Here is a 27798-nt window from a genome sequence, read left to right as displayed (position 1 = left end):
CATTACCGGTACCCTCCCTCACATGCTCTACTAGCTCTGCTCCGAGAGGGGAAACGCGCTTCGACGTCATAGGTTGACAGTTGAAAATGACTGGCCTATATCGTGTTTAGTGCGTGACGAGATCGAAGATTCAATGGAATAGAACTTTAAAAAACATACCTGTGTATTTCATAAATATACGAGATGAAACAAGGTAACTTACCCTTATGCTTCACTTTCTGTTGTCTTCACATAATTCTGGTCCACTAATTATAACGCTGTTTCTTATATATCCATGAAAATACTTTGTTCGTGAATAATGTTGATTCAAACAATCCTCTACAGCAGCCATTCTTTAATTCACGTAATTCGTGGCAACTAGATAACTATTCTATGGAGCCATTATATGTCACATTGAGCCATATTGGGTGCGTTCTCATATTTTGTATTAGCAGAAAGTCACGACCAAAGGCATTTTGTAATCTATCCATCACGACACTAGAATTCAAGGTATCCTGAATATTATATCTTCGCTTTCATTTCTCAATAACCTATCGTGTGAAAGCACGTCATACTGTACATGTCATTACTATCGTTCGTATACCAAAACCGGCTGCATAAGAGTTGTGTTAATATTTTGACGTGGTAGTGATAGTTCCTTGCTGTGAAGTCTGCGTATTTTATTTTTAAAATGCTAATGAATTTACAATACATCATCGTAGTGATCTTGTACCTAATTATATCTACGGATGCTATTAATTGCAAAGGTTGTGTACCACTGGATATATTTACTTTTGATAAAGTAAGTTTAATCTACGATTATGCCGGTTATGTTGATATAATTCATACTAAACAATGCAGGTTATATTAATATAATTCATACTAAACGGAGACATGAATATAATCAATTTTGAGATTTTAATATAGATGTCATTTATCATTTCAGGTAATATCCAAATTTAAAGCAGTAGTGATTAAATTTGATGTGGCCTATCCCTATGGCACTAAGCACGATGAATTTGCAAAAGTAGCAGAAGCCGCTCATACTGTCCCCGACTTATTAGTGGGTGAAGTTGGAGTTAAAGATTATGGAGAAAAGGAAAATGCAGATCTTGCAGAACGTTATAAAGTCAGCAAAGATGATTTTCCGGTAGTTAAACTTTTTGTACAAGGAATATCTGAACCATATACTTTCTCGGATTCTGAATTCACAGCAGACAATATTAAGAAGTTCATTCGTACCAAGTCAAACGTCCATATTGGCTTACCTGGTTGCTTGGAGGCTTTTGACAAGATTGCTGCAAAATTTTCTCAAGTTCGGGACCCAGAGGTGAAAAAGGCATTGCTTCGCGAGGCAGAAGATCTTTGGGATAAGACGACTGGTAGGGCTGATCAAAAAACTGCAGAAGTGTATGTGAAGACGATGCGAAAGGCCTTAGATAAAGGAGATGATTTTGTACCGAATGAACTGAAGAGAGTTCAGGGTCTTGCAAAGGGTAAAATGAGCAAGGAGAAGAAAGAAGAAATGCAGCAGCGCATCAACATCCTCCAATCCTTTCAACACGAAGAACTGTAGCCTCAGAATTATCAGTATTGAAACAGTGCCGTACAGGATTGACTGGTTAGGGCAGGTTTTGGACTGATGTAAATTGTATTTCAAACATTCCAGTCATTGCAGTTTTATATTAATGCTGCACAATTGGACATTCCATTTTTCTAGCTAGTCAAAGTACACAGTGAATTCTTCCTGTACTGTACTAATACAGTGTTATATTATTTGCATTATACTCATTTTCCTATTTTTATGATTCCTAAAACAGTCACAAATTTAGGATTGATTTTATATTTACAAGTGAAATTATTTCCTCCCCAAGCATTGCCAAATACAGACTAATTATTTAATGTATAATAGGCACTTTTCAGCACAAGGGGCTGGGAACAGGTGGGTGGTGGATCTCATGTGTGTTCACTTGCAGGTACACTTGTATAGAGAAGTTTTGCATTTATAATGCATTTAAATTAGACATGTATATTGAGTGTGCAATGTGTTTTAGCAATAAAAATTCTATAAACCAAATATATAATTCTATTCACTTTTAGATAGGGTTTATCATTCCACAAAGTGAAGAAACTGTTTTTTGAATTATTGCAAAAATACTTTTAACAAATATGCAATACAGAAATAGAATGTTTAATACAATGTGTATGTTAAGAGGGTTGTTGGAGGCAGGATATGATATTTTTAGTGTATCACGATCAATAGTAGTATTTAGTGATTCAGACGTGCACGAGAATGGAACTCCACACTTCTTTATTCATATATCAAGATTTGGCAGTGGCGATTGTGTTGCAGTGTTTGAGTAAGTATAAATAATCTAATAAGATAATTACCATGGCTAGGAATCTCTTTGATCTGGCATTAGTCACAGATTTATTCCGATAATGCTCCGAATAGACTGTTTACAAAAATGACAATTGACAATTTTGATATATAATGATCCTTTAAATGAAAGAAAAAAACTGTGATAAGAATATTACAAGGTCATATTGCAATTGATACAATACCGTAAAATGAGGTAAGAATACATTTTTTACAACTTTTCATTTCTTAGTGTCGAAGGCAATGTATCACTATTTTGCATTTGCAACGAGTAAATAAATACTCTTAGTATTACCACAGTCTACTATATACAGTCACGAAGCTTGAGTTTTGAGGATGCTAGAAACAATAGCCTGTACTGGTACTATTTTGCATTGCCTGTAATGAGGCAATATTAGCGATCCTAGTGGTGAGCAACTACCTAATGTTTGCATATTTACTATGTATTGAGCTTCGTGACTGTTTAAATTAGACTGTGGTATTACATGTACTCGTTGACACTGATGATAAAAAAAAAATTGCAAAAATTCATTCATATTCACCCCATTTTAGGATGCATATAACAAAGGAGGAAGCTAATGGGGTTTGCAAAACGTTCCTTTCACTTCTTACTACTGAGCATCATTGCATCATTTACTTACCTATCACTCAGAACAAAAAGTGGGTAGGGAAAACAAATTTGTACCCAACACTCGAATTAACTTTTTATTTTTCTGCATTTAGGAAAAGTATAAAATATAAATGCATACTCTTAAAAAAAATATAACTTTCCTTTGCATAAATGAAATTATAATGAAACGAAGCATTTCAACATGAAATAACCAGAACACTGCTGCATTAATTTAGTCCAAAAGTTGTATGAAACCCACCTTGGTTTTATACTAGTTTCTTTTTTCAAAATATTGTGCGTTCCCAGTAAATATGGCTGAAACATCAAACATGTAACACTAGTGCATCCTTCACAGCATAATGCTAGAATAAATAAAAAGAAGAACATCTTGACACATTTCACCAAGGTAGGTCTGCGTGGAATTTAGTATAATACAAAGCCGAAAGAAAAAAAGAACAATCTGAATTTCAGCAAAATAATGTGATTCTGAACAAAAATGTTAAAACTGTATGAACATTAAGCTTTATAGACATTCAACACTGCAAATGCTCTACCCACAAGGCAACATTCAACCAAAACTCAGCATTCCAGAGTATATAGACATTTTTTAATCTACTAAATAGGCATAACAACTTGCTTCAATATTAAAAATAACTGTCAATTAGCAGACAAATAAATGCTGATTTAAAATATATTTACTTGAATCAACTGCTCTGTATCCATTATGTGAATCTATAGATATGCTCTCTGAACTCATAATAGCATAGATACATACATATAAAATGTCTAAAAATTTATATTTCAAGTGAGAACATAGAAAGGAAGTTGTTTTCATACACTGCAGGCATGAACGATACCAATGAATATATTTGTTCTGTGGCATATTCTTGGCCCAGGCACCTATTATTTTCATTGGTATCAACTACCCGCCCGCCATTTAACAAAAAAAAAAAAAAAAAATTCATCTCTCTTGTATATGAAAAAAGCTGTCCTAAGTTTACCACTACTTACAGAAAAAGAGGCCAACTAGCCAACTAAGACAAAGACTATGATATTTATAAATAAGCAATGTTCGGTTAACATGAAGCTCTAATGTAATTTGCACATTAACAGAGATGGTATTTCATAAAAACTCTAACCCAAAATATACAATATGTTGGGTAACATGAAACTGTCAAATACCTGCTAGAAAATATTTTAATTCTTTAGAGTTCGGTAGTTTAGTATAGGTGATCTTAGGTTATATATTGCATGGAATGACAAGTAAATATTGTTTCTAATAATACATTTCAAGTGCACGTTATGGGTGCACAGTACATGTTGGCCTCTTAGACATTAATATACTATTAAAAGTATGATTAAAAAAAAAAACACAAAGATGATTGCTCATATCTTCCTTTACTTGCAATTAACAGCAAATTCGAATGTTAGAACACAAACTGATATTAAATTGTCATTTTGATTCGTACATCTTATTAAGTCTTGAGGAAATTCATATTTCACAAATTAAGTCGCCAAGTAAGAGGATATAGACAGCATGGATTCAATAATGTTATGAACTCTGACGAGACCAAACAAGATACTTGCTTGTACGTTTACAAATAACATAGCCTGTAACCCAGTTGACAAGCATATATATATATATCATATTTGGAAATTTATGAAATCATACATTTGGCAGAAAGAACTTCAAAACACAAAATTTCCAAACATTTTTCAATCGTCACAATATCATTTAAAGTGATAGAACTTCAATACACATCATTTTCAAATTATTCAATAAATTTATATTATATAAGAGTTCAATCATGTTTTTAAATCATGTATTAAGCTTTACTGGTTACAATTAAGTTCATTTTCATAAGACAGATTTTGGATACAGTTAGAAATTGTATCTGTTAGTCTGCTATACTCTTATGCACCAAGCGTAAGTACTACCATACATAAACTATTTTTAAGTTCCTAATAATAGCATTTCATTCATCTCTACTAAACAGTGCAGGGGAAGAAGGGGAGACTGAATAAGGCCACTGTATAAAACTATACAATTTGTCATTTTCTAAAAATTCCTCATACAGATAGCTTGAAAGATGGAAATATAAAATTCTATTTGCAATGGCTACAATTATCAGACATCATTCACTTCATATATCTTGCATATTTTAAACATACCATCATGTATTCAAATTGAACCTGATTCATCACAAACTTGTTTCAATAATATCAAAATAATCTGTTGCAACTACTCAATCTAATCTGCAGTTGTGTTAACATTATCAGGATCCTTTTCTTCATCCACCTTCAGTTTCTCAAGATCACTTGTCAATTTATTTGTTTCATCTGATTGAGTATTATCTCCTGACTTTGGCTCAGCATCTTCAACCAATCCAGATTCATCGGCATCATCTTCATCATCTTCTTCTTCTTCCTCATTGTCCACAGTTGTTGACAATGCTGAAAAATGAAATAATTTACTTTATTAAGTTTATCACATATGTCCATGTAGATTACTAAAATATTTTCACATGTCAATCATACTGCCCGTGTCTCACGTCCTGAACCGAGAGTTCCCTAGTGCTTATAACCATGCCTCTTAGGTCTGCTCGGACCGGCACGGCAGTTGCAGCGTGTGGCACGGCAGCATATTACATGTGCTGAAAACATTATCCTATGCCATTGCAGGGGTCTTTACTGTTTATAATACTGGATACTCTAATCGTGGTTACCACTGTCGCTATTATTTCTGATGGCAATGGCGATGTAAGTACACACTAGGCCACTCTTCGTTCAGTCTGGACAATTGATGAATTGCCATAGAGCAGCATTTCTCAAAGTATGTTCCGGGGTTCCGTGAGCCCTATATGATTTAAAATTTTATTTTATAATTTTTTACTTGTTATTTAACGACACTGTATCAACTACTAGGTTATTTTGCATCGATGGGATTGATGATAGCGAAATGGTATTTGGCGAGATGAGGTCAGGGATTCGCCAAAGATTACATGACATTTGCCTTACAGTTGGGGAACACTTTGGGGAAAAAATCGAACCAGGTAATCAGCCCAAGAGGGAATCGAACCCGCGCCAGAGCACAACTCTGGATCGATAGGCAAGCGCCTTAGCCGACTGGGCTGCTCCGGTGGCTATTTTATACTTGGTGGATACTATAAAAATATATAAATGTTACGAAAATATGAATCAATAATAACATGAAACCACCGATGATGATGATGATAATAATAATAACAATAATAATAATAATAATAATAATAATATTCCAAGAATATGCGTAATAACAATATGTTTAGGCCTAATGAACATCTAAAACGGAAAATACCCATAATACTTATCACTTTCATCACTGGATTCTCTGCGTATGTGTCCACTAAAATAAAATACCGAAAAGACAAAATGCAGAATTATAGCATAAATGAGACTACAACTTTCCGCCATAAAACCAGATTGCAGGCTTAAAAAGCAAATACATTCGTCCAACTGAACAGAATTATTGAGATACTAGCTCTCACTTGTCTGTTAACTATTTAATACTAATAAAATATTACAAGGATTCCTCAGTTACACTTTAGATTAAAAGGGGTTTCGCGGTGGAAAAACGTTTGAGGGACATTGCCATAGAGGAAAGAGTTTACGGATGTGTACACATGACTACCGTAATCGCCATTAGGTCGATAACCTCAAGTAGAGACTGTAGTCTACAACTGGTATTAGTGTTTAGTTACAGGAATTGATAACTAGGACATAATTTGTTTTTTGAGGGGACAACCTATACATTCACTTGTCCATGGCTGATCTTGCTCCATAGCTGACGGAAGGAATCCTCAAAAGGCCGATGTGTTGAACGTAGGGTAGTAGACACATGTGGTACCCAGGACTGCCCACTCACCCCCTCTGTGTCTCGCCCCGCAAAGAAACAGCTCAGGAAGTAAGGCACGGGCAGTATCTCCAATATGTGTACTAACAATGAAGCTGATCTATAATGGAATAAAGACTTATTCCACTACAAAGTTTTAAAGGGCAACAATCTTATTTACTGTTAAGGTGCATACACACTTAGCAAACGAATGATGAAGCGAAACTTCGTTTGTTCGCTGTTTGGAGCAACATACAAATCATCAGCAAATAGAACACATTCACATTTGCTGATTATCCGCAATAATGACAGACGAAAATATAATTATAGCAAGTGCAGTCGTTATTATAGGCAGTTTAACAAAAAGAAAGTTAAGAAACAAAAGGCGATGGTGGCAGATGCCACTCTATGAGAGTTGAAATCAATATAGAGGCACTGACTTGCTTCATGATTTACGTCGAATGGAATCAGGACAGTTTCACAACTTCTGTCGCATTTCAGAAACAAACTTCGAAATATTACTGTGCAAAATAGGGCCAAAATTTTCCAAGAAAGACACAGGTTGGCAAGAAGCAATACCTATTCAGGAAAGGCTAGCATTAACACTTCGATATCTCGCTACAGGAGATTCGTATATAAGTTTAATGTATTTATTCAGAGTGTCGAAACAGCTGATTACCAAGATTGTTCCAGAAGTTTGTACAGCTATAATTGAGGAACTGGAAGATTTTATTAATGTACGACTGCAAGACAGGGGAAAGTTTCAATATACGGATACCTCACTAACAATAATTATCTTAAAATACTAAAAAGAGAGATTGTCTGTGTTTGTCGAATGTGCATCATGGTAACGAAAAGGCACTTTTCAGTGCCAATAATTTATTTTGTGTGCACAAGGTTGGAACTTTGTTTTTTCTGGGCATGAATTTGTTTATACGCGAACCAAGTTGACTCATACACTTCATCACACCCCATTTCAGATCTCTTTATGGACGTCTGTCTTTCCCTCCGGAATGATGTCAGTAGGGACTCAATTTTCTTTTTTACTTTTGTTCCCTACAATAAACAACAAATATGTATCCACTGAAAATAAATAAATAGAAATAATTTTCAAATTTTGCACATGTTTGACTCAACTACCTTGCAGCTGAACATCTTTCCAATAGCTTCCCAAACATCACGTTTTCTTACTTTATTGTGTAAGTAGGATGCTTGGGATTCCATAAAGTTTCCTGCTCCCTATATGCATTAATAAGATTTATAACAACATCTTCCGTCCACTCCAGTTTCGACATCCTGTTGGTGAAATTGAACTAAGCGCTGCGTTCTGCTATGAACTACAAACTAGTAGCAAATCCCATCCACAACGAATACCAACTTCCTTTGATGTACCGACAAGCAACGGATCATTTCCGAAGGCAAACCAAACGATCAGTTTGCCTTTGCTGCGATGTACACACTTTCCGATTTCAGTCAGCAAATGCATTTGTTTGTTGTTTGTTCGCTAAGTGTGTACGCACCTTTACTGATATGCAAGATGGCGCATGGATACATCCATATGGTTGAACATTAAAACACAGTCAACCAACCAAGTATTCTTCCAGACCTATAAACCTCAAACTACATACAGTGTATACACACAAAAGCAAAATCGTTGTAATAAAATGAACTAACACCACAAGACAATATAAAAAATCACTATCTTATTACTACATTTTTTTGGGTTATGAGTCTTTGAAATGATGGTTCAAAGGAAAGAAACCATAAACAGTAATAACTTTTGAAACATGATAAAGGAACGGAATTGTGATATGAACAAAATATATAATGAGAAACTACAATAAAACCCCTCTTAAACAAAATCCGGCTTATCTGAAACAATGTCTCAAAAAAAAAAAAACAGTCAATGCTTTGTTCATCTCCTATAGCACGGTTACAAATTTAAGCATCACTGTCCTTACAGCAATGCTACAATTGTTTTCCACCTTCATCCCCCAAACACTTGTTTTGTATAGTAACTGGGCGTGGCCAGTCCTGTTAAGTGAAACGTTCTTTTCATCCCCTGTTCTCCCACTTACCCAGGAATTACAGGATTATGGTGTATGCATTCGAGGTAAGTTTTCAAGTTCTCATTCAATTTAGTTGTGTTGCATTTATCGCGCTATCAGTATGTCTTATTTTTTAGTTATACGAGTGCGATGTCAAGTAAAATTATTATTAGATGTAAAATTGATGTGCAATTACAATATTAAATTTACTGAATTTTTGTTTATATTTTACATTAATAGTGATCTCTTTTCCTTCCCAATTTTACTGAAAATATTTCTCATCAATAATCCGAAAAATCATGTTATCCGAAATGGCTCCGCCGGTCCCCTTTACTTTGGATAAACAGTGTTCTACCGTATGTGTTATCTTCGTGCAACTAATTTTATTCTAATTTTATTTGCGTGTTACTGACCAAAATATGAACTTAAGACAAATTTTGAAAAACCTTCCTCGTAATATGTTTACAAAAGTAATAGAACTAAGAATTTGTTTCCTCTCTCCTGCCCCCCCCCCCCCCCCATCAAGTTCATGTAATTGTTTTGTTCTTACATGTTAAGTAGTGTACACAGTAAAAGGTACAGTTGTCAAAAGAAATAGTGACCACTCTCTAGAAACTAAGTTCCCTTCGGGTATCTCCACTACAACTCGGAGACAGGTGATGTTACATGTTGTTGGACCAAGTGACCTGATATCTACAGTTATAATCGAAGTGTTCTGCATGTTACTAGTCTAGCGTAGTGATAGCATTCCAGGCTGATATTCATGAGGTTGTGCATTTGAACGCAACATAGTGCTTATGTTCCCCCCTCCCCGTTATGAGAGAGAGAAAATATAATTGCTGCTGTCTCTTTTATGACTGTTGTTTTAATAATTAACATTAGGTTCATGAATGTCTTATACCATGACTTTAACATTATTTATTATGGCTGCAAATGAAAAGAAAGATTTTATTCTCAACAAAAATATCTTAAAAATATCTTTCGTAGCATAAACAAAACAAACTTACTGGCATCTGCCTTAGAAAATTCAAATAGTTAAAAGTTAAAAAAAAAAATACAAAACAAAAAGCCACGATTCAATATTTAGTCCATCTTCCTTCCATCTCGATCACATCTTGCAGTCGAGTGGACATGGAACTGACCAGTCTTTTCAAATAGCAACTGTTCTCAGCCACCGCATCCCAGGCATCCTGGACGAGCTTCCACAAATCATCAGGACGTCTTGGAGGGGGATTGGACCAATTTTTCCGCATATGCTTCTTTACTTGTGCCACCGTAGATCAATCGGGAGAACGTCGGAATTTAGATGTGAACATCTCAGGTTCAAATCCTCATCACTCCTTTTCATTTTATTGTGTTACAGATAGTATAATGTAATAATATAAGAAGAAAACACTAACACTTGCATTATGCAACTGTAGGTCTACTGCCAAGAACTCAGCATTAGTTAACAACATTCAAGCAAAGAACAAGTGATAGAGAAAAATTAGAATAAGAACAAATTCCTGTATAACAATTTTTAAGAAAAAATATTGCATATAAACGGGGACATAGACAATGTTATCAGAGTAACAATAATTCCTCTATGGTTCGAATGATGAACTGAAATGTGTCATGACATATTATATATTTTTTATTAACAATTAAATGAAAGCCTATGGAACATGACAGTTTATAAGTCTCTTTCTCATTTTCTTCTTCCTCTCCTGTTTTCTTTTCCTGTCCTACACTCCCGCTCTTTTCTTTTCCCTCTCTGCCGTTCTCACCCACACCGTCTCTTTTTGCCTCTACATGCAAGAAAGTGCATGCTTGCTGAGTAGAGGAAAAATAAAACTGAAAAGCAGTAAGTCATCACCACGAGCAGGTCCTCTCTAATCAATGATATCTTCACAACTTTTCTCAGCTTATACAGAACAAGTCAAACCCACGGAACTGGCATTCCTTCCATCTCTCGGTACTAGTCTGGCAAATGAACACTTGAGTAACAGTAAATTATTTATTTAAAGAACTGAAAACAATGTTACCTTAATTACAGACCTGTTGTTCAAAAGGTCTTCTATTACATTTTATACACATGTTGCAGCGACATATGAAGTCCTGGATCACTTGTTGGAGCTCATTAATATTATGTTATTTTATTCTTGACAGCTTCTATAATCCGGATCAGCTTACTTAATATCCTGAGGGTGAAACCTAACTATTTTTCCCCCATTACTATATATGCTAGTGGATTATGGCGATTTTCTAGTCTGAAGGTTGAATTCTAAGGAGGACTGCCGGCTACAGCTTGCTTGACCACAAAAGGAATGAACTAATTACAAAAGAATTGAAAATTACACCTATTTATGAATATCTCAACCATTATAGACAAAAATGGCTTAACCATGTCAATAGAATGGACTGTTCCAGACTCCCAAGACAAATTCTCCGCTATATACCGCATGGAAGACGATCTTTGGGACGCCCCCTGAAAAGATAGACAGAAACCGTAACAGGCCACTAGGCCTAATACCTGCAAGGACGATGATGATGAAGGTTGAATTTTCTTTTGCCAACTTCGTTTCGAATTTCAGTACTGAGAAATACTACAACTGGTAGTGATTTTCTAACTCTTATGTTGGCAGCAATAACAACTGTTGACAATAGTAAAATTTTATAAAATTAAAATTGTTCTAGATTTCTGAGCTGATTGCTGGAAGCTAATGAAATTTGAAGATACTAGTAATTAATATTAATACATAACAGTTATTTTAAGTGTTGCATTGCGTTGTGGTTACAATTCAAGATTACAGTTGGATAAGAGTAAATAATATAACATATGGTGTGATACATGCACTTGGGTGATTGATAGAAATGCAATTTCACATTTTAATTAATTTCTTTCGTGTTTAGATTTTTATTACAATAATGCCAAAGAGAGGAAACAGCAAGGCAGTGACTCCTCGAAGAAATAAAGTGTGTGACATTCAGAGTATGCTTCAGGAATCTATAGTTCATATGTATAATGAACAGAAGAAAGACAATAATGAAGAAGGAATTATGCGCACAAAAGCAACAATTATAAACTATAACAGCAAAATTATTTGGAGTACCTAAGTATTCTTAAGCATACATTTCAAAGCGGCATTCGGTTTTCGAAGTCTGTACTAATCATTTCACGTGATCAAAAAATACATTTTTAGATTAGGTCTCGTGAATCGTAAATTATTTAGTCAAAGCAATGAATTTCATGTTATCAGACAAAATAGACCTTAATATTAGATCATATTAACCTACTAATTACCAACATAATGTGCAAGAGGTTCAGGAGGAAAATATAGGCCTACTCTTTCACAAATTATTGAACCATTTAGAAAACACCTCCCAACATAAAGATGAGATGTGATAAATAAGTAAATAAGCAAGACATCGTTACTATTAATACTATATTATTATTAATTATTATTATTATTATTATTATTATTATTGTACATGGCATTGTGATTTTACCCTCTTTGGAGGTATCTGGTATTAGTTGGCAACACTGAAGAGATGGTCAAATTAGCCTTTCAGGAACTGCTCTTACATGATCCTCACTATACAGTAGGCAAACTGTTTTTGTACCTACATTTTTTGTTTGAAGGTACTTCATTGGAAAAACTCACACAATGACAAATCTAGAGACGCAATACATAGTTCACTACTCATTATTCTGTCATCAAAAATTTCACAAAGATCTTCCATTAAATGCACCGATATGTGTTCTGTTGCACTTTCTTAAAAACTGCGTAATTTTTCTCTAGCTCAATGAGAAGTTGTAAAAATAGTCACAAAATGTTAATCATAAAACACTGCAAATTAACAGTTTTTTTCGCACAGTAACTGTACACCATACTTTCATTTCTCGATCAATTCCATTTTTTAATATATTGTAAGTGTTATGCTGTATTAATTATTTATTTAAATAAAATAACCTAATTATGTTGTGGAATTTCATGCAAACAAAATAAGATTTTCGGTCTCCTCATGCCAAGTATTCTAGGCATTCAAATATCCACTCAGGTAAACCAAGCTTTGTCGCTGGGGGGAGGGGGGGGAAAGATACAGTGAATCAATGACTCCATTGTGAACTGATTCTAACATTCAATGAGAAAATTGTGTGCACCCTATTGAAGTACCTGTCACCTGGATTCAATTCTTAACTACCTTCTGAGGATGAAAATTAAGAAATTTCAAACCCTTTACCACAGAATGTTGCAACATGTTCATATCTTGTCCTAAGTGAAGAGAAGCTTTTCTTGGGCTCAACTCCGTACCCACACAAGTGTTTGTTCTGTTAGAACATGGTTTGGAGAACGTTTCTTCTCATCGAGAACAGACCATGTTTCTCGCCACCATTAAATAACTTAACACTATTTCAATGGTTATGCAGTCTCTGAAAAATGCCATTGAAACTTGCATAAGCAGAACTCGTACAACTACTTCAGTAGATACATTTCAACAAGGAAAATGCGTTGTTGTACTGTGTATCTTACTATGGTTAAAAATAAATGTTTCTCAATACAGTTCAGACAACTTACTGACATAAACTGAGTGTGAAGTGTCAACAGAATTGTGTCCTACACCGGGCTTAAAAAAACAGCTACCAGAAAAATTCAAAGAGCTAACCATCAAAAGGCAATGTCGTGGCTCCATAAAAATGCCAGTAAATTAGATTTGACTTGCTCTGTACATAATCGAAAATTATGAATATGTGTACAGGTAAGTTACAAAATGAATCATCTATACACCCACAACAGAGAGTATGTATATTACCTATTCTTGCTAGTGATAGTTTTGTTTCAGTTTCACCATCATCTGGGTAAAAAAATAATAATAATTTTATCCCTGACTTGCATAATGTGTGATACTGTAAAATAATAATTACCATGGCAATTCTTACTTAAAATAAAAATATTTAAATCATATAACAGTGCTATTTTATAACTTCTCAAAAAGTTCTCAACAATACTGAGAACTTGCAACAACATTTCTTATGAAATGCACGTTTAAAAATTATCACTAAGATTGTATGATTACTTACAGTCCTTATTGTATAGCTCACACTGAGTTTCCACTATCAGTCTGGCTTCTTCAAACTTATCCTTCCATTTCCTGGCATCTGTAAATGTAAAGAAAAAAATTAATTTTTTATCTGTTACAAATAAAATGTTTCTTTCTGAAACACAGTAACTACTGTACAAGTTCATCTGAAATTAATCTGCTCATACCTAATACTTGTATAAGTACATATAATTGCAGTTGAAAGAACGAAAATATTTTCCGATATTTAATAGAGAGACAATTATTAAATTAGACTAACAAACTTCCAGCCCTCTGTCTAACAAGCATAAACTTAAAAATTCTTACTGAATCTAGTTGTTAATTATTATCTTATACAGTAATATCATAAATTTTAATAACGTACCTCTGACTGCAACACTCTTTATTTTATTTTAAACACTTTCCCTAAACAGGGATTGCCTAGAAGACAAAGTATACCATTTACAAAACAAAATTTTGACTAGTACATATTACGTGATAATTTGTTATGAATATAAAAATCAATGCAGAAAGAGAAAAAAAATTACAGAGCAATGTCTTATCTGAGATGATTTCTTAGCAACGCAATCGAACCTTTCAATGCAAGTAAACAAACATTGGTAATTATAGATGATGGCAAATGAAAAGCCTTGCAAAAATCAACAAACTGCTATCAACTGTGCTATTCCATCTCAATCTCCTTTCTTCTTTAAACACAAGGAAATATAATTTCCTACGTTTCACAATTAGATATCATGCAATACTTCAAGTCAAAATGTTCATAACAGTGAAAAGGTAAGCCAATGAGAAAGGATGCCTTCTATATTATTCTCAGCAAGTACTTCAGATATGAGTAGGTATCTCCTGACATTTGCTTACATAATTTTAGCAAATTTAACAACCTACATTGTGATAATTGTGTTAAAAAAATCCTGCCAAATCCTAATTAATCACATGGTGCCACATTAATAGCAATTGTAATTTTTCATGCAAATGCCGAGTAATCTTTTGGCGAATCCTCGAACCTCACCTCATCTCACTACATCTCGCCAAAATATTGTAAAAAATTGCACAAAATTGTAAAAATTGTAGAAAATTACTACATTGTAAAACTAAAAATTGTAAAAACTGTAATTGTAATATTGTAAAATTTTGACTTGTTCCACATCTTAAAGCTTCACTGCGCATGTAATATCTATGAAATATAATAAATTAATGAATGAATGTTGTTTCCTTTTTTTGTTTAATTTAATATCTATGTTTACATATGTATATTAATTTTTTGAGGATATCAGTCCGTAAGGGCTACCCTCAGTGGGGGGCAGTTTTTGTAAAAAAATATACATTCAAAGTAATCTTACTCCAACTACAATACATGTCTCTTACACCGATTTCACATTTCTGATAATCCTACTTGTCTGTGGTGTAATAATCATGATGAAGATCTGGAACACATTCTTCTATACTGTCCATCCATAAACCACAAAAGAAATAAATTAAAATCATCAGTACCAGTTGCAGAAGACACAGCTCTGCAGTATATATTGACTACACCCGACCTCTGGCTACTAGCAACAGGCATCTATACTGATCAAAATACCCCTCATTTCTCGTGAAAAACAACAAATGAATAGACTACAGTGGACTTTATGTTGTCAGCAAATAGCTGGATACATTAGGAAGATTGATTGATTACAATACATGTCTGCCAACAATGGTACAATCCCTGGAAACTGTTCTAAGAATTACTTTTCGAAATCAACTGAAAGCTATGTGCTAATAAGAATGAAGCAATTAAAATGCCCAGTATGTTAACTATGTAAAAAAGTTTAGAACCAACAGAACAGAAGACCCCCCCCAAAAAAAAATCACAACAATTACAGGTTATGTGCATTCAAGAAGAAACATTTACAAGCTATGGGGCACTCTAGAGGAGATTCCATACATCACTCTTGTCCAGTCTATGGAGACTACAACATTCATCTTGTCATGAAACTTTATGGGAAAAGTTCTGTACCTTACCCCGCCCCCCCAAAAAAACCCCCGAGGGTTGGAACTACAAAATTAGAAACAAGTGGTTAACAAACGCCCCTTGCAACTTATGTGCTATAGTGTATATAACATAAAAATCAAAACAAATTTTTATAGTTTTTGTCACTGTTATGCCTTGTAACAACATTTTATTTTGCACAGTATGACACAACACAATGGACATAGCAACTATCATAGTAACACATTTTAAATTTAAGCAAATGTTCGCACAACTTAAAACTATTTCTTTCCACTTATGAATAGTGAACTTTTGAACTTACTACCAGAGCACCAATATGATTTTGTTTCATATTCTCAGGACAGCAATATACAGTACCTATATTACACATGATACAGAAACTAGAGCAGTGGTCGTCAGCACTTGTGAAATGTGCAAAGGGTAAGCGGTGCCATCCCATGTGCACCATTGTGCAGCAGAAAGAGATAGAGAGCATACCCACTAGCAGCTACAAGTGCACCATGGTGCACTGCATTTTCCGCGGGTAAGAGACGCTAGCCCCAGGGTGCTCTGTGCTGACGACCCCTGAACTACAGCATAACACTGAAACTTATTTCTTAAATTACTGCTAGCCTCAAATTTAACTTTCAAAACATTAACTTCAGTTTTGAACTTAAATTCGTCCACTAATTAAAAATGTCTAAGAAGTCAATATGTTCAAACATAACTTGGTATCATCTTGCACTTTTCTAAATTATGCCACACATTAATATACCATTCTGTTAAAATACCTTTGATATCTTGTATGTTTCAAATTTTATAGCATATGAGAATGAATAATTTAAATAGTTATGAATAAAATGTTCAACAGTAACTTAAACTGCACAAACTACTACAAAAACATGATGATGGTACACATTAGTTTCAAGGTTGGCCAATCCACTTCTATGAAATGTAGCAACAGATAACCTTATTAAGAAATATCCTTGGAAGCGAAACTTGGACCTTACCTGACCGAGCAAATTAAAGTCCTTAATATCTGAGAAGTATAACCAGAACCCGAATGGTGGAGGATATATACAGACAGCTCCACCAAAACAAGCTCTCAAGAGAATAGTGGAGCAGGCATTCATAATGAAGAATTTACACACTACATAGCAATAAGCAAAGGCAGCACAGCATTCGATGGAGAAGTAAAAGCAATTCAAGTCACACTTGCTTATGGCCTTTAGAGAACCCAGAGGTTTACTGCCATCCTCACATATGCCCATCATCGGTCCCTATCCTAAGCAAGATCAATCCAGTCTCACCATCATATCTCACCTCCTTCAAATCCATTTTAATATTATCCTCCCATCTACGTCTCGGCCTTCCCAACTGTCTTTTTCCCTCCGACCTCCCAACTAACACTCTATATTCGCCCATACGCGTTTATGTTGGGGTTTCATAAGAAGCTGTTTTTACAGTGATGGGTTGTTAACCCTTCCATGGATAAATATGTAGTAGGATGCGAAACTGCGGTCAGCACCATCTTGCGGCGGGGGGCTGAAATAAGATGATCAGCGTCCAACGTCGTAGGTGGTGAACATTAGAACTACGTGTTGGGACATTACCCAGAGTTCTCTATTTATCTGTTCGAGATATTGCTCGAGGAGCGAGATGGCAGACAGAAACTTGCTAATAAGAATATGAAGTGATACATGTGTATATAAGCAGTGTATGTTAAACAATGATGTTTATGGACGTTGTAAAAATAGTGTTGTTGAATGTATTGTAAAGTAACAGTAATATAATAAATTGAACTATCTAAGTAATTCTTGCAGACTTTTCTATTGCACTTTACAATAAATACCCAAAAAATACAATCCCAATTATCTAACCTTTTGCTTTATTTTTTTGTCTCTGTTTGGTTATATTTTAATTGGTTAGTTGAAAATAGATCGTCTCTTTTATCTTCCGGTAACAATTTCAGTAGAAGATGCTGTGAGGAATAAAAATGTAAATGTTTTATTTTAAATTGGGTTAGTTTTGAATATCGATGAGGGTGGGAGGGAATACTTTCTGCACCGTTTAACATTTTCGTCACCAGGTGCGCTGCTAAATGCATGGAGTAATTACTCTTTTCGCTACTTGGTGCGCTGCTAGATGTAATAACGCCCCTCCACCCAACAGGTGGCAGCAAGGTCAATTTCTACAACAGCGCCTCTAGTATGTTACGGGAAACTCAGTAAGTTTCGCATCCTATTATATATTCATCTATGACCCTTTGTTCAACCCCCAAGCTGGAGACCACCCTTTATCGGCTCTCCACAACTGCTTATTCAATATATTCACAGCCACCCTCCATATCTGGAGGTTGTCTCCTTTATCCGCAATCTGATGATGTGTCATGCCGTGGATTCATGTCGTACTAAGAAATTTAATACACAGAGCCCAAAAATTCAATAAAGCAGTCATACTGATCGACTCGAAATCAGCAATTAAAGCAATAGCATCAAACAGAAACTCCAAAACCAAAGCAACAGCAGAAAGTCGAATACTTCTTCGAACCCTAGAGAAACAACAGAAAATAATTACGTAGGGTACTCTACAATGGACCCCCTCACATGTAGGACTGTATGGAAATGATACAGCAGATTAACTTGCAAAAAAAAAAGGAGCAAAACTTTTCGAACAACACAACAAAACAGCACCATTGAATAGCCTAAACCAAATAATAAAGTCAGAACTAGACAGTCAACACATCACAAAATAAAAAACAAAATGTATCATGAGAAGAAGTGGATCAATATCGATAGAGAAGGAATGGACTATCACTCCCTACCGAGAAAAGAAGCAGCAGCAAAATTTAGATTCTACACAGGATACAAATGTCTGGCATACCACCTGCAATGCATCAATATAATAAGCTCTGAAAGCTGCCCATTTTGTAAAGATGAAAACTCCACAATGTATACCGCACACCTTCTAATATGCACAGAACTAGACAGAGAAAAACAGAAATCAAAGGACCAGATAAGCCTGTACTGGGAAGCAAGATGGAAGATGACGTTAAGTCAAGATCCAGCCATTGGAAACTATATCTGAGAAAGGAAAATACCAAGACAAATGTATATACAGTACCCATATGTGTCCAGAAAGACTGGCAAATTAGAATAACTATAGAAATTTCAAATTTTGTTACTGATATTAAACTCACAAGATTGGACTTCAACATTTACTCGGAATGAATAACAACAGAATTCAAAGAATAACTTCGGGTGAAAGTCAAGGTGGTAAAATCAGAGTTGACAAGCCAAAAATAAGATAGTATAGTCGGTTTAGCACTGGCCTTCTATGCTCGAGGTTGCGGGTTCGATCCTGGCCCAGGTCGCTGGCATTTAAGTGTATTACAGGCTCATGTCAGTAGATTTACTGGCATATAAAAAACTCCTGTGGGACGAAATTCCAGCACACTGATGAACCTCTGCAGTTGCAAGCGTCGTTAAATAAACCATAATTTTTTTTAAAGATGACTAACTGAAGTACAGACGAACTCTGAAAATATGGAAATAAGGAGTGGAGATTGAAAGGTTTAGATCGAAAGCTTTAGGGAGGAAAAGACCAGTCATTATGTCAAACATGACGAAGATGATTAATATTCTCCTTCCTGTGTTTTGCCACAAGCTACTATAAACACACTAAATATGTTGTTGTTGTTGTTGTTGTTGTTGTTGTCTAGTGCCTTACATCTGGCAATGAAGCCATTAGCAGTCGTGCTTTCCAATACTTTTGAACTGTAGTTTCTTCTGATCTTAATGCTTCACAGGTCTTCAAGTGATCTTCATTCATTTCTGCTGGATCATTACACAGGACACATATTGGTGAAGCTGAGATACCTATTCTGTAGAGGTGACTTGCTAGACAGTCATGATTTGTCAATAGTCTGAAGGCTGCAACTGCTGTTTTCCTTAGTCTCTGGGGGATTATATCTGGGTTGGAAAGTAGTGTAATCCATTTTTTGTCTTTAGCATCTGATTCTATTTCTTGTAGGTATGAATGAGAAAATTATGTACACACTAAATATTATAGCATTAAAAATTATTATTATTATTTTCTATATTCATTTTATTAAACTAGGAAAATGCTCACTTTCAGGATTTGCGAACTTGATTGCTAGAAGTTCAGGTCGAACCTCTTCATCTGCAAAATCAGCTGGAACACTGTAAACCCATGCACGATCACTTCCACAGTTTGGTTTAAGTTCCATCCATGGTGTCACTGAAACAAAATTTGTGGTGAAAATAAACTTGGTATTAGGCCTATATTAGCACAATCTATCTATAGTCTGAACAATTTACTATAGTACTACCATTATTATTAGCCATACCCAAGTAAACTATGTTGCCACAACATTGGAGTCCAAACCTCCTGACAATTCATGAGCACCAATAGTGGGAGTGTGTCCTTGACAAGAGACACTTAGGGTGCTATTCATAGACATTTTGCTAGCCCGTGCTACGAGCATGCTAAACTAGCCCCAGCTATCGACTGATTACTTGTACAGGATTCATATCATATCATCACTAACACTGGTTTATGAATACGAAAAATGTTAGTTCTCTGATCATCCACCGGAAGCCCGCGCTAAGAATGTCTATGAATACGGCCCTTAGTGTCTCACTAAGTCTCTCTGGACACTAAGTCTCTCTGGCAAGTGGTGCAACTGTACTGTGGGTTCTCTTCTTTTAAAGAAACAGTTGTATAGAAAATGTAACAGCCCGAATTTATCTGACAACACTGACTGTGTATGCTTATATACGGGAAAAAAAACACAAGTCATCTATGGTTTAAGAGAGCAAACCTTTTTATTAGAAATCACATATTTGAATGCACATTTGATGTAAATAAATCTTTTGGCGAATCCTCGGGCCTCATCTCATCTCACTACATCTCGCCAAAATATTTTAAAAATTGTAATTGTAATCTTGTACAATTTTGACTTGTTCCACATCTTAAAGCTTCATTGCTAATGTAAGATCTATGGAATATAATAAATGAAATGAAATTCAATTCAATTCAATTAATCATGAAGTAATAATAAGGCAAATAATAATAGTTTTATTTTCCCTGACAGAGTTAAGACCATCAGGCCTTCTCTTCCAGTCAAGCAGGATCAAATCACATACAGAAAAATACATACCGGTATACAAATATTAATTTAAAAATAATAATAAACATAATTAAGTAAACAAGAGAGATTGAATACATATACACAATCAGTATTAACTTTAAAATAACAATAATAAAAATAATATAATAAAAAAAAAAAAGAGACTGAATACATAATCACAAACAGTACTGAAGTACTGACCTTTGTTAATAATTCCAATGCACAGAAACCGTGATGCAATTATTATTTCATGCTTGATTACAATAATTATTACAAAGAAAGGTTGAGAGTTCGTGTGTCACGCTCAAATGGACATTTGTTTAATATTTATTCAAAACCAAATCATTTTTTGAAGTTTCATAAATGGAAAATTGAGACAAAATCTAACAATCACCTTTTTACATGATGGACAACATTTCGACTTACACACAAATTGCCTATGTTAATTCAGCCTACTTCATATCAAAAACAAGCCTGTACATATTTATGGTAAGTAGGTAGCCACTATATTAGCTATGTAATAATAAATTGGTGTACATATTTGTACATATCCAGAATCAAAATTTGGACTATCTCAGGAGAATGGAAGAAATCCAAGATCCTTAGTATTGATCGACAACAATTTTGTTTCTGGATCTGTACATTAGGTAAGTAGTACAAAATTTCTGGTATGGATTTAAAGTACTTATGTTTTTTTTTAATTAATAATATTAATAAACTTAGGTATCATTTAACAATTCTGAAAGATGAGCCTATTTTAACTTATGTCAGTTGTCTTATTGCTATCATAAATCTTTACAACTGACTGCATTCTATTACAGCAATTTTTTCAACATGTTTTGTGATAGTATTTTCAAGAACTTAAGTTAGATAAGTTTAGTCTGAGTTAGCATAATAATGAGGTTTTCAGCCTACTGGAAAACTGACCCAAGTTCTCCAGTTGCCATATATACTGCAGTCCTTTACTACAAAAACGAGAAACCTGATAACTATGCATTCAGTATTATGCGGTTATATCTAATGCCCTTAAACATACAACATCGGAGGCGAAAATTTTCAATGAAGCAGTGCTTGACGATTTTTGCAGTCAATTAAGAAAGTGATTGCCTGGAAGGGATCGTGCAGCCGCACATTTTAATAGGTATATGATGGCAACCATGTCCAACGATAACTATCTGAATGCCATCCATTATGATCCATGAAACTTCTTTGAATCTTACCATGGCAAAAGAGCACATGATGGTGTTGGAGCAACATTCAAAAGATACGTCTAGCGTGTTGTGAAAAACCAAACAGATTTTTTTAATCTAATATCATTGTCAAATGTATTTTTGAAGACAAAAAATGGCATTAATTTGGTTGAAGACAGGAAGTTCCTTCAAAATATTATACCAATCAGTGGGATATAACATGCTCATTGCATCCGCAAATTATGGCACCTTGTGATAGGTGTCTTAGAAACACTGAAGATCATTCACTACATGTTTTATCACTCTCTGAAACAAATCAGTCCACAGCAAGAAATGTAGCACATTGCAGTATCGTGAAAGATCAAATGAAGGTAGGAGATGATATGAAATATCGAAGAGAAGTTACAAAAGTTTGTGGTACCGGCAGTAAAGAATTTAAAGTATCTATGTTGATCAAGGAAGGGAAGTATTACAGATGGCCTGAAAAAGTGGACAAATTGGCGTCTTTTTTTATTTTTACTTGGTTATTTAACGACGCTGTATCAACTACTGGTTATTTAGCATCGATGGAATTGGTGATAGTGAGATGGTATTTGACTAGATGAGGACGAGGATTCGCCATGTATTACCTGACATTCGCCTTACGGTTGGAGAAAATCTCGGAAAAAAAAAAACACAACTAGGTAAGAGCAACTCCGAATCAGCAGGCAAATGCACTACCACCTGAACTATGTTGGTGGCTAAATATGTGTAATCATCACATGACATTACAGAAAAGATATCACCACCTACTTACAGCTATAAACAGTGGATATTTTAGTGTAACCAAATGCTGTTTTGTAGAATAAGAATTATAGGCGTAGAATATAAGTCTTTTACAGAAATGAATATATTGTAGTGCAATTAATTAACATGACAGAAATATTCATGTATCACGTTCGTGTGTCACAACTTATTTGCAATATTTTGTTAATGGTACTGTTTTTTTTTTTTTTTTTTTTTTTTTTGTGATTTAGCAGTTACATATACTCACAATTAGTGTCTTGTTAGGAAAACAACCAAATGCTTTTATGTTATCTGGCACAATAATATAAACATCTTTAAATCTGGTAATAAATTAACTGGCAAGAAAACGTTTGTAGGGTATGTCATACCACATAATGTTTCATATTTTTTTCGTTATTAATTATTTCTTTTCATTACGAATTTGTGTTTATATTTCGAAATGCTTAATATGTTGAAAACAGTAACATCATTTTCATGAACTACCAAGTATTTAATTTAACCATAGTTAGTTACTTTGGAAATGTTACGTATGTCACTATGGACTGACCCGAGTGTATTAAATTTGTTAAGATATAATTGTAACAGAGTAATCAATCAATCATCTTAATGTATCCAGCTGTTTGCTGACAACATGAAGTCTACTATAGTCCACTGTAGGTAACAGAGTAAAATTACTTTTAAAATCATAGGCCTTAGGCTATTCCGCTTGAAATTTCAATCATTTCACTGCTTGCTTCCTATTAAAAAAATTGCCAATATTCTCTCCAAATTGTATGCCTCTCTGACCCTATTTAACATAAAAATACAATATAATTAAAGGGAAAAATATTCTGTAACTGAGCAACAGTTTTATACTGTATGTATTATAAATGAAAATAACATACGTTTAACATAAATCGTAAAATCTAAAACATACCATAATGGTTGGCGCATATCTTCAGCGTTTTATCCCTGCGCATTACCACACGTACACAATTCTTTTTCAAATGTCGCAGAAGCTTTACATCCCCCGTGCCACGCTCTTTCCATTCTGGGGGTGATTCAGTAGTGTCGTAACGGAATAACTTAGCTCGCCTATAAAAAGAAATGAGGATTGAAAACTGAAAATGTATGAAATGTGGATGCAGTGGTAGATATACTCACAAAACAAGCTATACAAATTTTACATGAATATAAAAACTGAATATTATCCAGTTTACTTACAGTTTTATCATTTCTGTTTCTTCTTCTTCCAGAGTTGACAATGTAACCTCGGGAAGAGTAATAATCGGCTCAAAATGAGGATCATGTTCTGATGATGTAGAATCGTCGTGGTTTTCAATTACTACGCCATGATCTCCCTGAAAAAAATGTAACACATGAACAATGATAACATTATGAAGTTGAATCCTTTGGAGCAACCATAACAAATTACTGAGGCCGGTCATGCATAAAACCATAAACAATTTTAATGACATTACATCAAGGATTATACCTCCCATTATTATGGATAATGCAAAACATAATCAAATGGTAATATTTATTTACCTTATTATCTGCCATTTTTACCCACTAGCCACCGCTCAAACGAATACCGCCAAGCACAATAGAAACACACACGCGTTTCAATATCACTGTAGCTAGCCAACTACCTTCTTTTTTTTCACTCTGTATTTATGATTTCATTGTGTGCAGTGGGAATTTAGCAATCTGTGCATAGTCAGCGCAATAGCGCATATAATTCAGGGCCGCCAACAGACTATTACTTATCACACTCCGATTAATGTTATTGTAATATAGGGAAAAATGTACCACTCAATTGCTCAACCTGGGTACTAAGTTAGTTTAATGTGAAAACGGCCAACGGTTGAGATCATCAAACGCATTTATGCTTTAAATATGAAATATACCTCGCGTTCCGTAATACCAGCCATTCCTTTTCCTATCAAATATTACTGGCAACACTATGACAGTAATAACAATTTCAGCAGATTACCGTTTACTACTATGAATAAGTAAATAATTTCTTCATTAATCAAAAGAAACGGTAAAAGGCAAATATAAAATAACTGTAATTTCGTGATTACAACGTGCTGGTTTTCTGAATCCTCATACTGAAAAGACCACTTTCTACGTCATATTTATTACTGAGCCGATTCTAAATAATGCACAGACATTTTATCTTAATCATAATTAACAATATTTGTTAGAAATGCCCCTAAGATGAGTACTGGTATGCAGTTTGTTTATTCACTCATTCTGAGCTTTGTGCTTAACGACAGTTACTTCCACTGCAAACCCAGCATTCTCCAATCTTCTCTCTTTTCTGCCTTCTTCGCCTCCATATACAATCAAAATAATTTAATGTTAACTTGTCTATCTTCTGATACCAGTACCTTCTGCCCTGAACTTTTTCCGCACTTACCATTCCTTCCAATACATCCTTCAGTAGGCAGTTTCTCCCTAGCCAATGACCCAGTCACATGCTCCATTCTTTTCCATGTCTCCATTTCAAGTGCTTCTAATCATTTCTCTTCACTTTGTTGTAATGTCCATGTTTCTCTCCCATATAATACAACACTCAACACAAAGCACTTCTCTAGTCTTTTCCTTAATCCTTTTTCCAATGGTCCGCAGAAAACACTATCTTTTCTATTAAAAACTTTGTTATAGCTATCCTACTTTTCACTTCCTGACAGCAGCTCATGTTACTACTTATAGTATACCATAGTATTTGAAGCTATTCACTTGTTCTACTCTCATTTCCAATTTGCACGTTTACTTTCTTTCTTTTTCTTCGATAACCATGGTCTTTGTCTTGTTTTCATTTATCGTCTTGTTTAGCTCCAGTAGCATATCCTTTAGTGTCAGCTCTTCTGCCAACAAAACTATATAATCAGCAAATCTTATGCACTTTATTCTTCCTCCTACTATCACCCCTCCCATGTTCTTAAAACAATTCGTCAAAAACTTCAAGCAGAAGTTGAACAGAGTAGGTGACAAAGGTCATTCTTGTCGTAGCTCCTATCCTGACTTTGACTTGTTTCATATCAAGATTCTTAACCTTAGGATGCATGACAGTTGAAATATACAATAATGCGTGATAGGGGTCTCTAAGACTCCTTGTGTTATTAATGAAGCAAATATGAGCTTTCGTCTCTTGGGACTATGAAAAACTATTGCAAGTTGGTTGGAAGTGAGGCATTCGTTTTCAATTAACAGTTGACATCCAATAAGCTTTAGATTGATCAATAACAGAGATATCTAGAAATGCTGCTGCAGATGGAGTCTGCTGTCTTCCAAGAATTTGGCAACATATTTGAAGTATGTAATGTCAAACGTAACCTAAATAAATTTAGTGAGAAATAGTAACTAGGTTGCCATTACTTTTCGAATGCCCTAGTATTTTGTATTTTTATCCATTTTCAACTCACATTTTTAAGCAACCATCTGAACAGTAAATTTGTCTTTGGCAGCTGTAATTATTATTTAGTTATTGCAGGAATACACAAGCATGTAAACCAGTATGTCTTGTTAAAATTTAGTGCACAATAAACATTGAAAATTAAAGTTGTATAATTTGTAATATACGTTTTTATGGGGAGTCAGAAGAAAAACAACATATAAGTGAGAAAAATGTGTAACAGAAATGATACTTAATAGATCTAACATCTGTAACAATCTTATTTGATAACATGTGATTAAAAAAAAAAAGTATTCCCAAGGAAAAAACCATGTCCACAATTTGTGATAACAGTTGCATGGTTTGTTCAGTTATAATACATCATTGTGTGTTATGGAATGTTCACTATTTATAAAGCAGTAACGGTGTTATTAAAGGACACAAGATCGTTGGAGGCAAACATGGGCAACTTCGAAAATCCACAAATTTCAAAGTGGGTCATATATTAACAATAACAAACATATTGTATTTTCGTGTTCTTATATTTTCATATTGTCTAGTTTAGTAAACTGTCCGAAGACAGATTTGAATCTCATAAGTGACACAAATAAGGTATAACTCATGAAGCAATTAAGCCAGGAGATAATGAGTAGGGTGGCCAGTTCCTTTCCCCCTCCATTGCATACATCAGACTTCAGATGTATACAAACAATATTTCTTCCTCTGACACATATCAAGTGAGATGTACTGCCTGATGATAGTTGTACATAACAGCCAGAATCTTACTCAGAGGTAATATTTTCATGGTAAAACTAATTTCGGGAAAAATTGATTTAGAATGTATAAATGACATTTCGATTCACAAACGATTAGGGAAAACACGAGAATTTTACTTGAAGCAAGTAAAGCGATAGGTTTGGAAGTAAATCCCGAAAAGACAAAGTACATATATGATTATGTCTCGTGACCAGAATATTGTACGAAATGGAAATATAAAAATTGGAGATTTATCCTTTGAAGAGGTGGAAAAATTCAAATATCTTGGAGCAACAGCAACAAATAAAAATGACACTCAGGAGGAAATTAAACGCAGAATAAATATGGGAAATGTCTGTTATTATTTGGTTGAGAAGCTTTTGTCATCCAGTTCTGCTGTCAAAAAATCTGAAAGTTAGAATTTATAAAACAGTTATATTACTGTTTGTTCTGTATGGTTGTGAAACTTGGACTCTCACTTTGAGAGAGGAACAGAGAAATGTTTGAGAATAAGGTTCTTAGAAAAATATTTGGGGCTAAGAAGGATAAAGTTACAGTAGAATGGAGAAAGTTACACAACGCAGAACTGCATG

The 27798-nt window shown here is 34.5% G+C and overlaps 2 protein-coding genes across 2 annotated transcripts; one reads left to right on the top strand and one right to left on the bottom strand.

Moving 5' to 3' along the window:
- Positions 1-478: 478 nt before the first annotated feature.
- wbl (endoplasmic reticulum protein 29-like protein wbl) lies at positions 479-4346 on the top strand. Its single transcript, XM_069827959.1, has 2 exons — positions 479-781; positions 926-4346. The coding sequence occupies exons 1-2, from the start codon at positions 671-673 to the stop codon at positions 1553-1555; spliced, it is 741 nt and encodes a 246-aa protein (XP_069684060.1). The 5' UTR covers positions 479-670; the 3' UTR covers positions 1556-4346.
- LOC138701252 (ran-specific GTPase-activating protein-like) lies at positions 3052-24848 on the bottom strand. Its single transcript, XM_069827960.1, has 6 exons — positions 24595-24848; positions 24271-24407; positions 23984-24141; positions 20071-20199; positions 13951-14028; positions 3052-5423 (listed from the first exon to the last, which is right to left on the bottom strand). Exons 1-6 carry the CDS (start codon positions 24607-24609, stop codon positions 5221-5223), a joined length of 720 nt encoding a protein of 239 aa, XP_069684061.1. The 5' UTR covers positions 24610-24848; the 3' UTR covers positions 3052-5220.
- Positions 24849-27798: the final 2950 nt, after the last annotated feature.

Source organism: Periplaneta americana, chromosome 6 (assembly GCF_040183065.1).
Source record: "Periplaneta americana isolate PAMFEO1 chromosome 6, P.americana_PAMFEO1_priV1, whole genome shotgun sequence".
Classification (NCBI taxonomy): Eukaryota; Metazoa; Arthropoda; class Insecta; order Blattodea; family Blattidae; genus Periplaneta; species Periplaneta americana.
Note: the sequence above shows the minus strand (reverse complement) of the source record. Positions and strands in the feature narration are given on the sequence as shown.

Bases quoted from the DNA above. Each gene is read 5' to 3' on its own strand.
- LOC138701252 (XM_069827960.1), bottom strand. The intron at 24,142-24,270 runs GTAAGTAAACTG...TTCTTTTTATAG, and splicing joins GAAACAGAAATGATAAAACT to GCGAGCTAAGTTATTCCGTT. The intron at 5,424-13,950 runs GTAAGTAATCAT...TTCATTTTTCAG, and splicing joins TGAGCTATACAATAAGGACT to CATTGTCAACAACTGTGGAC.
- wbl (XM_069827959.1), top strand. From the start codon at position 671: ATGCTAATGAATTTACAATACATCATCGTAGTGATCTTGTACCTAATT. The intron at 782-925 runs GTAAGTTTAATC...TTATCATTTCAG, and splicing joins ATATATTTACTTTTGATAAA to GTAATATCCAAATTTAAAGC.